We start from the raw sequence: 12,911 nt of genomic DNA, 5'->3' as shown, positions 1-12,911 counted from the left end.
CATTCAATCATATACATTTCATTAGAAAAAGTACTTTGGAATCCATTTCCACTTTCCTGATGCCATTTTTCTTTTTCAGCCTACCACTCAAGATTTTATTTCTCAGATAACCAGATGACCTTCTGAGAGACAGATAAATGAGCGGAATGTTCTGGCATTAGTGCATGAACTTCATTCAGCTGATCTTCAAAGAGCAGAGATGCTTGTGGTATAAAAGTTAAAAGCTATGTGAGATGACTGGCATATATTTCTCTACAAGCAAAAGCAACACATATTGTACTAGTCACTGTATAGACATAACAGAAAAGGTAGTTAAAAAAACCAGAAATACTTTAATACAATGTTACATTTAAAATATTTTGATAAAGTCGTGCAATGTACTATGAAAATGCAAAATCTGAATTCCAGAACTTAGCATAATATTTTTTGAAATTTTCTTAAAATGACAGATATCTGAAGAACAGATGAAGCATTGAGATACCACCAGAAGTAGCTAATGTACAAATCAAGCTTGATTTTCGTTAGTTTTTAACAATATGTTTTTCAGGTGATGTATATAGATATATTACATTCTCAAATAATAGTTCTTCAAATTGATAGGAATTTAAATGCTTAAATAAAAATATTATCCTCTTTCAGTCTGTAGAAGAAACTAGATGAAAAAGATACTTAAAGATCAATAAAGAAAAAAATCTGCTTCATGATAGGCAATACTTCTCCTCAGTATAATAAAGCACAGGTTATCCAAAGTCAAAATATAAAACATAGTAGCTACAGAAATCTGACTTAAACACATTTCAGTTTTGTCATTATTGCAAATAGCAAATTTGTATCTTAGTTTTCCACAAAGAGGACTTCCCTTCTTGCACAGGAATATATGAAGCCCTGAAGTAAGTGTGCAAAAAGTGACTTGCTGAAGTTCAAACAAGAAATTTCAAAGACCAAAACACCTTTCTTCTCATAAAGAATTTCTTAAGGAAACAGCAAGGAGCAGTACTTGGAACTTTGCTAAAGCAAAAATATGCTCCCCTGCACTAAATAAAACATTGCCACAATGTCTGTTTACTCTGAAGGAACACTAGGGAAAATGAGGAAGAAAAAAACTTGAAATTTCTATGTAATTTCAAATAGTAAAGCTCCTTTCATTATGGTTTCTCAAAGCCAAAATGTATGTGACCAAGTAGATGATGACTTTAAGAGATAGCAGCACTATTTTTTTAAACATTTCTGAGGGACAAAAAAAAAAGTTACTTTTAAAATATTTTTAGGTTGGTATAATTACAGATAAAAATAAAAATAAGAATCTTGTTACATAATTCCCTTTTTTTCATTCTCATCAAGAATTCATATTGGAATGTATTTATAAAAGGTCCTAAAAGATTACCTGTTTTTAGATGGTGAATTTTATGACTAAGTAAATATCTGGCAATAAAACATTAAATATATTGCTTAGAACATCTGAAATCCTTAGTTAAAAAGGCTGACAGTTCTAAATTGTGGAACATCAACTATGAACATTCTACAGTGTATCTTATGCCAGATGCAGAATCTTGTACCTGAAGACAAATTAGTCAGCAATTACAATCATTCACGGGCTTACAGAATGCTTTGGATATGACTCCTGAGTAGTATGTAATCAGCATCATTTGTAAAGTGTAAACTAACTATAAAAATCAATATTTCACAAACGTTAACATTTAGGAATTCTGCAAGTAAACAGGACTGATAATAAGTATTAAATCAACAGACACTGCCTCATGTTCCTCTGTTCACTGTTGATGCCCTCTGGAGATTAAAAAAAACTCTACTACCTCTGAATTTGGTGCCTTCACATTTTTGGAGGCCTAAACTTAATGTCAGATTTAGGATATGCTTCAACAGCATCACTATAGGTAAAATTCTGCATTTCAACTTAAAACGATAACATAAAATAGAAGACAACTTCATACAATACCTTTACATTTTTCTTATTGATAAAGCAACCCCTTATGCTGAAAAAAGCACTGGGTTTCCAATATGGGTGAGTCGGCATGAAATACAAACTCAGGTTGTGAGACTTGTCATAGGAGCAGACTTTTAAATTAGCAAATTGCATTTCAGCAACGAAGCCAAAATGTGTCACTTAGGAGAAAAGAGAATAAAAATGATCTGAAAACAATTTAAGACCCAAATCTTTACTACTGCAGTCCCTATTTCATTTCTGGGAACTTGGAATTTATTCAGAAAGCCTTAAGGTATTGGGAAAAAATAACAATAAAAACAAAGGAAAGAAGTGAACCTAATTAGATATGAAGTAAAACAGCTAACTAGGACTACACTGAGCACAGGAAAATTTCTGTTTTCAAAAGAAGCATTTCAGACATCTAAAATACTTTTATCCTTTTAGAATAAGATTTCATAGATCAGGTAATATTTAAGTAAACTTTTTTCTACAATGTCATGGTTTTGAGATTTTTGTCATTGATATTCCACATCATAACATCATGTAGTGCATTGGGAGTTAGAGAGTTAATGCTCCAGCTCTGTGGATCATACACAGCTCCAGGTATACTTGTCTCAGAAGAGAAGAACTATGTACACCAGAGGACTTTGTGTTGCTTTGCATTTTTTTGTTTTCTGCTCAGAGGGAAAAATAAAAGTTGTTTGCATGTCATGAGACACAGGCTCCTTCCTTTCAGATCAACCCAGCAGTGGTGCTCACTAGCCTTCAGCATTCAGTGTGAGGCCTTTGGTTCTTGGACACTGACATTCTATTTGATTTATTAGCTTCAATTCCAATTGTATTGTGTTATTTTTGCATTTTGATATCTTATTTAGTAAATTAGCTTTCCTCCTTGGATCATTGCCGCTGTTTTGTTTTCAGACCCATCTCCCTTTTCCTTTTTCCCTTTCCCCCTTCTGCTTTCCCAGGTCATGGGTCCCCCATCCCAATTGTCATGGAACTGGGCTGAGCCAGCCCATAAAAATTGATATACAGAGACTGGGAAAATGGAAATCTAAACCCAACAGCAATATTTGTCTAACATCCTTGGCACTATTCCTTGATAGTAAGAAACTTCAAACTGTACAATTGTTAAACAGTCAGAAATTATATCAGAAAGAGTCAACCCATACCACTTGTCACATTAGGCTTTTTAAGATTAAGACACTAACTGATGTTAGAAACGTTAACTTTCTAGATTCTTTTGATCACTATGAGTTATGGAAAAGCTTATCACAGTTCAAAACAAGGATACTGTAGGTACCTGCTTTGGTCAGACTGTCAGGTTCTGCACAGTTCTTGCCAAAATTTCTTTGCAAGTGGGAGTAGCAAGGTATGGGAACACTTGCAACACATAACTTAGAATATGCATGCAACACACACATGTTCACATGAAAATAAGATGTTACTTTAGCCTAACAGGAACTATATCAGTTTTTGTATCAAACAGGCAGTATATTACAAAATAAAAGGCAGATAGGAGTTGCGACTCTTTGTTTATAACATTTCTGTTTTCTTTACTCTTTGTCCTGTAAGAATATGGTTATAGTTTTGCTGTTAATTAATGCAGCCACCACATATTTCTCTCTGACAAACGTGTTGCACATTGTAAAATACAAAAGGCATTTTGAGATTAATATTTCTCAATTATAACACAGTTCTTTCCCTTCTAACATAAAAATCAACCATATTTGTTAACCATGGGATGCAAGAATTGCTTGTGAGAAACTCCAACATGATTGAGATGTAGTTACTGGTCAGTGGAAAGTTACATTTCATCATTTAAGAATAACCAAATAACCTGTTACCTCTGCTCATACATCTTAACAGTTTTTATAATTCCAGTGGACATTAATTTACTGAATATTATCTGCAAAAATACCTGGATACTCAATACTCTTAAAGCTGTCCCAGTTACACATATGTCCATTTGTCAAAATGTTCCTAGTTTAACAATATGAATGGACTATTCAGATTCATGTTCAGTTTTATTTGTCAAAAGGAAATACAAAAGTACATTCAGTCAAAATGTTTCAAAGAGAGGCCCATAAATGGCCCTAAACTATATTTTGTCCTAGCAGTAGGGCCATAGCAAGTTTTTAGCAAGTTTCTCAGAATTTGAAACTTGACTCAGTTTTCCTGAGGGGACAGCAAGAACAATGAAAGATCTCTAAGGACATATGATGCAAATTTTGCAAAATTCCTCCCCAGGAACCACACTAAAACATACTGACTGGCACTCTGCCCACCAGAGACTACGTGCCAACTGGAGCAGGATGCAATCTAGCTACTTAGCTTCCTATAATGAGCAACCAATTGCCAAGAAATCATGCTCTATAAATTTATTTTCTATCAGCATCATTTCTTAACAGAAGCTTTATTCCAAAAGAAAAACGGTTTTACAATTACACCTCTTTTATATTATTCATCCTCAATGTTAATTGGAAAACTAATATATAACTCAATTAAATATATATATAATGCATTGAGATCAATATTAGATATATTTCATTTTACAGACAAAGTAAAAGCTTCTGTTCTGTACTGAAAATTACATTCTCAAATGCAAGTTACCAGAAGCCTGAAAAATATATCTTATCATGGAAACCATGAGAATATACTAGCCACTGCCAAACCTCCAGCAATCTGCCAATAAAACATCTATCCTACACACATGGAGTCAGTATTTCAAAACTGGCTACAATAGTAAATTCCATTACTCTGAATTTGAAGCTGTCCAGAAACCTTGTGTCGCATTCTTAATGAGTCACCTAGAAAGACCTAGAATTTAGACAGCTTTCCTAACCAACTGTTTGGAGAAAATGTATTTATAAAGAACCTAACCCCCACCCCTGGGAACAGCCCCGTTTCAAAGAGCTATTCTACTAGCTAGCAAGTACATATCTCTTAGTAAACACCAGGGTCTTAGTAAACATTGCACCAGAAACACTGGACACCAAGTTAAAATTATGTGCAAACTCAGAAAGGTAGCAATAAATTTTCACTCAATATTCTTTGCTAAGTGCAGCTAATCCGAATATAGAAGACACTGAGTGAGAAAAGACCTAGTCTGTGAGGGATGCATAAATATTCTAAACACAAATGAGGGCCTTTTCATTATGTATTCAATGTTTCTGTGAAATCAGCAATAAAAGCTTCGTCATCCTGTGTTTGATTACATAGATAAACTGATGTGTAGCTGCTACATAGTTCCTGAGGTCGAACACATACACATAAAGCTTCACTACAGATATCATTCTCTTCATCTTCGATGGCATGTGACAACTGAGAGTCAAATTCTGTGAAAATTCTGAGAAATTAACAGTCGCTATGAGTGACAAAATTTGACTATTTTTCACATAAAGAACATAAACATCAGGAATCAAATTTTAGTGCTATGTAGTAAGCAAGCATATAAAAGTACAAGAGTCCTCAGTTTTGCACATTAAGCTGAATCATAAGAATATGCATGAAAGGATTATATTGTGTACAAAACAAGTAGCTCCAGTAGATTCAGAGAAAAATAAACAAAAACAGTACTTACACACTTGTTATTTGATCCACTGGCTACAAACTGCCTGCAAGGAGATACTGCAACTCCACATGGATAGGAATGACTAAAATGTCCCTCAAATTGACGTTCATACCTTCAGAGAATTTTCAGAAAGTCTTATTAATAAATACTAGAAGTAGCTCCTTTACCACTACTTTCACAAAATTCTGCTCAAGTCTTATCATTTTTCTTAGTATTCGAATTTAACTAAGGCAAATACACCAATTAAATTATGAATATCTGTCACAGCATTTATGAAAACTGAAAGGCATTAAGGAGTGTCACTGAAGAAAAACAAAATGAGTGCGCAATACTTCAGGACAATGCCTAAGCCCATGCTTTGGCCTAGTTTAGTTTACAGAGGTAGAAACATCATTAGCATTTAGAAATGAGACCTGCCATTAAGCTACCATAGTTAGCTACCATAGAACTGTGCAACAGAAAGGCTTAGGCTGGATTCCACCTTAGGCATCACCTAATTCCAACCTCTCTGCTGTGGGCAGAGCTGCCACCCACTAGATTAGGCTGCCATGGCCCACCCAACCTGACTTCATATGCCTTTAGAGATGAGGCATCCACAGCTTCTCTGAGTAGCCTGTTCTGTGCCTCATCACCATATATCATCAGCAAGGAAAGCCAAACCAACACTGCTTGAAGAGTGTTTATGTAAAAGCCAGTCTGCTCTTCACAGCTTCAGAAATTCCCCTGAAGCAACTTCCTTCGAATCAAGATACAAAATGTTGAATCATAATGTAAATAACTATTGCTCACTTTTTTTGTACTCAAATCTGGATATTTAATTTGCGTTGCTGTATTTACATTCCTACTCCATGCATTAGTTTATTGCATCTGGTAAAGTCAATATACAAATGACATTCAAAAATTATAAATATATCTACAGTACAACTGTTGCTAATCTCTTACTTATCTGTATTAGTATAGCATAAAGAAAGGAATACATTTAAACTTCACAGAAGGAATGAATTACCCACTTTCAATGTTAATATTGCAAAATAGAATTACTAGCATTGTGGAGTAACTTTTTGATAGCTGAGCACACCTGAGCAATTTAAAAAAAAATTAAATGAGTTGAAGATCGCTATCCATCTAAAAAAGACCATTGTAAAGAAATGTAACAGTTCTGTAGTCATAGCAAAACTAAGGCAAAAAGTACAATTGATAGTTGTTTCAATGTTAAAATCCATTTTAACACGTATAAAACTTGGAGCTCAATCGCATTCAGAGTGATTATTTACAAATGTATGCTTCATTTAGAAGATTTAATTAAATAAGTAACTTTTCACACTGTCTGATAGCAATAGGATAAGGGGTAAAGATTTTAAACTAAAATAGGGGAGATTTAGAACAGATATTAGGAATGATAAAATTGGGTCCCAGAGTTTAAGCCCTCATTCCATAAATGCTAATTTCCCTAATGAACTGCTTCTTCTTCACAGAAACATCTACAAATAAATCACTGATTACTCTTTGCAAAAGAATTTGACTCTTCTGCAGCTAGTCCCGATAACTCACTTCTCTACCTGTGAATGGATTTATAAGAAATAACACAATTCCAAGGCTTCCACTGTTGCTTTTTCTGCTACACTACAGCAAAGAAAGGCTGAGTCATAGGAGAGTACAACTCCCACCCCCCCCCCCCCCCCCCCACACACACACACACACTGCTAGTTACAGCCACAGTAATAACTAACAATAAGTATTACATTTTCTCAGTTGTTCCCCATTACAATCAGGTTGTATGTTCTATTACAAGTATAGTTACTATCCCAATCCTTCAGAATTCTGCTTTGAAATGCCACCTAGAAAAAGTGATTCCAGTCAAACTTCCCACACAATCTGGTAGACATTTTGCTATGCTATCTATTATTCTCCAGATATCTCCAGGTACTACAGTGATGAAAAGAAGTGGAAAAAGAAGCCTTTAAAAAAGAGCTGCTATTACATGTACAATTTTAGCTTATTCTAGGAGTTCACTTATTTCAGCCATTATTTTCCTCCTGTTGTGTTAAGTAGCAACAGGTGGTGATCAAACTTATTTTGGATATTATAAGCTTTCTTTGTCCAACTGGCATGCTGTCCTAGCCTCCTAAGTATAAAACACTGGTCAGAACTTCTCGGGTTACCATGGCAAACATCTGGTAATTGCATGGGACAGCAAATAGCCAAGTTTACCCTATGTTTTCCAATGTACAGCTTGTAGACTTCTTTCAAAAAAATGTATCTTACGTCACAAACAATTTGGAGAATACTGGAAAAAAAGGTGACCTTTTTTCTTGCCTTTTAAAGAGAAAGATACCAAAATGGTATGTCTTGATATATACTAGGGAATGCACAAATGAGTCTATTTCTTTCTTCTTCAGAATAAACTTGATAGTAGTCCAAAGTTTCTTCTTTTTAACCACCTCATCTTTTACTTTATTACTCTGTATCCGTGCTCTGCTATTTGCTCAGAGAATCTGCAATACCAGCAGATCCATCCAGATGCTATGAATATCCAAGTATAACCTGACAAGAGTAGTACTACCTCAGATGTTCTGTACACATGGGTTTCATTTAAAACCCACACTGAACTCTTCATATAGAAGCTCAGTATGCTTTCAGCAACAGCATGAAACAGGGACCATACATTTCCCATCCTGTATGTTTTGAAGCAACCCCAATCCCAAACTTGGAGGAACTCCAGACACTACTTATCCCTTTCACCCTTGCTATCCTCATATAACACTTAAATCTTTGGGGAGAAAGAAGGAAAACATACAACAAACAAACAAACAAAAAAAAAACCCAAAAAATGAGAAATCACTAGATACTCATGTTCAGAAGAGACCAAGAAGTATTAGAAATAATTTTGTTCTGAATATATGTTTCTGCATATCTTGCTCAGGATGTCAGGCAGTTAATGCATAGTAAAGATAGAAATTGAAAATTTTCTGAAAATTGAAAGTAATTCAATCAAATTACACGCCTGACCCTAACGCCCTCAAAGCGTAATTGTTAGAAAATGTATGAGATGAGTTCCATGTGCCTGAAATAATTCCACTGAAACACACTGCCAAAGGAGCTTATGATCTAGTTGCAAAAGATAATAATACAACTTGGAGATAGTACTTTCATGTCAAAAGCTGTCTTGTGTAAAGAACTGGCAAATCTTTTCAGAGGCTGAAAGAGGGTGAAACTGATTTTCTCTCGGATCATCTACCAAAGTATTATCATGAACATGAGTAATCTGCAGGAAAAAAATCAGTATGTCCAAATCTAATATTCTTCAAAAATCTTCACTGTGGTCCCATGAGTCCAAGTTGCCTTTCTCCAGGAGATGAGGAATGAATGCTCCAGCAGCAAACAGTTAGAGAAGCTGAACTTCTACTCCTTAACACTTAAGAGTCAGACAGAGACAGACTGCTGTGGCCACCAAAGGCATTAGTTGTGGTGGAGCCTGGAGGTTCCTCACACGTTGCTGCTGAATGTCAGAAGTAACAATCTAGTAGCTTGTCATACCTACCTTCCCAGACACAGCATAGTAGCAGTCCAGTCCTCTAAATGGGGCAATTGCTTTTCTATTCTCTCCCCACCTCCACATAGAAAATGAGCATATCTGACAAAACAGCACTACTGTCTCAATCTCTAGATTAATTCCCAATTTCATATCTTTTTCCATCTATTTACACCTCATAGTAGTTGTCTTGACAAGTTCTCCACACTATAAAACTCATGTGGCAAGTAAAGAAAAGAATATGCTGGTTTTATAGATTTATAGAATACACGAGATTAGAAGGAACCTCCAGAAGTCACCCAACCCCTTGGGGGTCTTCCATAACCCCAGGTCCTTTCTGCCAAACTGCAGAAAAACCACCCAAACCAGCTGGGTGGTTGTTCCCTGTCACACACAGGACTCCACCCTCTCCACTCTTAATGTTCTTGCTAGTCCACTTCTCCAGCCTGAAAGTATCTCTTCAGATGGCTGCACAATCCTCTTGTGTATCATTCACTTCTCCCAGTTTTGTGGTGTTTTCTCTAGGATGCACTCTATTCACCATCCAGAATATTAATGCAGATATTGAACAGGATTGGTCTCAGAACAGATAAGTATTCCACTAGTTACCAGCCTCCAAGTAGACTTCATGTCACCAGTCACCACTCTCTGGGCCTACCCAGAAACTGTTCATCCAGTTTCCAATCCCCCCACTGTGCACTCCTTCAGCCCATTGTTCAACAGCCTCTCTATGAGGATCCTAGGAGACAGTGGCAAAAGCCTTCAAATGAAGTCCAGATAGACCACATGCATCATATTCCTCTTGTCTACCAGGCCAATCATTCCAACACATAAGCTTATATTGGTGAAACAATGCTATCACCCTGGTGAATACGTAGCGATGACCCCTGATGGCACTCTGGAACTTTGCAGTCCATTAACTGGTTTTCAGAATTAGATGTTCCACCATCTTCCTAGAGACTGCAGAGAGGCTAACCAATCTTTAGTTATCTCTTCCAGTTGCTTCTTCCAAAGGGCCTACTCCTTCCAAATTAATCAGTTTTTATTACATATAGAACTTACAGAAACTATGTCTATGGCCAGATAGATAATAAGAACAACTTCTGAATAGATATTGTAAGGCTACATCTCAAAAAGAGCCACATTGCCTCTACAAACACGATCTTCGCCCTCATTTATCTCATGTTTTTCCTAATGCTAAGTGTTTTGAATTAAGAAATCTGTTCTGTTGTTGCAGGTGTTCTTCCTGCAAAGGGAAGGAAATGACTGATGAGGACAAAGACAGAATATTTATTCATGTCTTAGAACATGAAAAGACTCTGCTGTTTATATAATACTTCACAGATTTCTACATATACTTCCAGTGTTACTATTCAAAAACTGAATAAATTTTCTCTTGGAACGTTAAGCAGTTCTTGGTTTCTAAACTGCACAGGTCACACCTTAGTAATTATGAGAAGAGCATCTCTTTAGTTTTAATTTTCAGTTTCTACTCAAAATATATAGGTACTAAGAAAAAAGAAACATTACAAGGCATTCCTTAGGGTGCATTTCCAGACATGTGAAAAATAATATAGTGAATGTTCTTGTCAGAGTGCAGAAAGAATGGAGCTGCTATAAACAAGAAAAATTGCAGAGAAGACAGGGTGAATAAGGTGAATAGATACTGTCATTGCCAACCAGGGCACCATCACACCATATCTGAATAGAGTAGTCTTCTGTAGGGCTCTGATAACAAGGTCTATCAACTGTCTCAAAAGTCTCAAAAAAGGTGAGATTATAAACCAGGTCTGGGATTCATCCATGAAGTTTAGTCATGAGAAGCAGATATGGAGCCGAAGGATAGCCATGTGGTAGGTACTTTCTGAAGACAGAAATCAGGGCAAGCTACCTAAAGCAGGTAGATCTAAGGTCCACATAGAAAACAAGGCTCAAGTAGAACTTGAGACACACAAACCTATATCATACGCCTGGCAAAGACTGAATATCCAGGACTTTAGCTTAAAAGGAAAATCTGGAGCAAAGTACAGAGCATTTCAGTAGTGATTCAAGGCTGGTTTGAGCATTTAAGGCCCAGTGGGGCTCACAGGGCCCTCACAGCGTAGTCCATAAGCTTGAGTTAAACTGTACCCAAAAAGTAAATCAAGATACTGCTAGAATATGCATTTAAGTGTCATAAAAAGAGTGAATCTACATGCCTCCATGACTTTAGCCACATTTCACTCATGAGCAAGAAAGTAGAAAAGTTGAAATCTACCTGGAATAAAGCTTTTCACCAATTCACATTCTGGAACTCCTCTTACACCTGTGACCACTTGGAATGAAAAAGCACAAGGAAAACCACAAACTTCTGCAGAAATCTGGACAGCTGATCTTTCCCAGTATCAGCCAGTCATGAAGATAAGAGCACTCATGAAATTTTGCTGATGAATGTGAGCTTATGCTACAAGTCAATGAATCAGGCATTTACAGAAGTGCAGAGAGCAACACTTAGAATTAGTCTCTTCCTAACATCACAAATGGAAGAAAATTTCTTTGTGGCTACTATATCACACGGAATTATCTTATCTGTAAATGGGAATAAAAAAAATGAAGAGTAAGACAAGTAAAAACTGTCACATGAAATTCAAACAACAAATGTAAGGAATCAACTGGCATTTTGTCTAGTCTGCCATTTGTGTTTGTATTGTATAAGGGAATGGAATTTTCCTTAATATTAAAATTATGTTCTAAGTGTTGATTTTACAGCAATGGGATGCAGAAATTTGTCTCCTGCCACTGTGTTTTCATGACAGGCTAAAAGCAGACAAGATTGATGGATGAGGCTTAATTTGTACTTGGACCTGTCAACTATTGTCATTCCAATATTTAAAATGAACATTAAATGGTAAAGGCAACAGGTACAGATGCATGAATGAGTACTAGACTCCTGACCTCAAAAAAAAGTTGTAATGCTTCTGAAATACATTCAACATAAGGAGATAAAAGGGTCAAGATGATAAAATGGTAACATTTTTAAGTCTTACAGGCAATTAAGTGTCTACAATGTTTCGTCGTAAAAAAGACTTAAATGCTCAGTGACAAGGGGTTTGAATGCTTAATTTGAGTTTGTCTGACATGCAAAAGGATTGCTGAGAGTAACCCTAAAGTTTCTCTCAAACAGCTATGAGTATAACTTTCATGTTCACTGCATCTAACTATTGTTTCACTAATAATTTCACTTTTTCTCCATCTAGCTATTCTTTGCACACAAGACAGACTCAATATGCATTTCACAGCTGATCAAATGTCATTATCTTACCCCATTACATGCATTTATAAAGCCTGATACTTATTATAGTAACCTGGAAGAATAGTATCCAAAAAGTTGGTGGCTCTTCCAAGAAGATGTAACCTCACCACCTTAGTTATTTACGTTGCTTTGTAGACTGGAACTTTTCTTAGCAGTGGTTATAAATAAGAATGCAGGATAAATATAAAAATGTTCACAGTCTTCAGATGTAACTTTAGAAATTCATGCATTTAAAAGCAAATGAAGCAGGAGTCTGAGCAAGTCCAAACATCACTAGTAGTGTCCAAGATTCTCTCATTTATTGGCAAGATGACCTGGCTGTGTGAGGTTGGCTGGCAACATCTGAAAGTTAAAATGCCTTTTCTTGTATCACCTTCAGAGGAACTCAGAAGACTTTTTGGCACTCTCTGAAGCAGCCCTGGAATGCTTGCAAACCACCAGTACTGAAAGACATAGACAGATTCACAGCTTTATCTAGTAAAGATGATGAAGTTGAAGGAGCAAAAAAATTCTCACCAACTTCAAGACCAGAGAAAAGATTAAACAAACGAATTTCCACAGGTAGAAAAAA

General features: G+C 36.0%; 1 protein-coding gene across 1 annotated transcript in view; it reads right to left on the bottom strand.

The window, feature by feature from the left end:
* Nucleotides 1-12,911, bottom strand: part of WDR27 (WD repeat domain 27) — a 92,576-nt gene that overhangs the window by 47,133 nt on the left and 32,532 nt on the right. The window contains 1 exon segment of the mRNA XM_065735875.1: nucleotides 5,530-5,625. Coding sequence (XP_065591947.1) covers nucleotides 5,530-5,625 — 96 coding nt within the window.

The sequence above is a fragment of the Cyrtonyx montezumae genome, unplaced genomic scaffold (genome assembly GCF_038088225.1).
Source record: "Cyrtonyx montezumae isolate F1298 unplaced genomic scaffold, pur_monq_1.0 scaffold_0, whole genome shotgun sequence".
Lineage (NCBI taxonomy): Eukaryota > Metazoa > Chordata > Aves > Galliformes > Odontophoridae > Cyrtonyx > Cyrtonyx montezumae.
The sequence above is the reverse complement of the archived record's forward strand: the minus strand, read 5'-3'. Positions and strand labels throughout refer to the sequence as shown.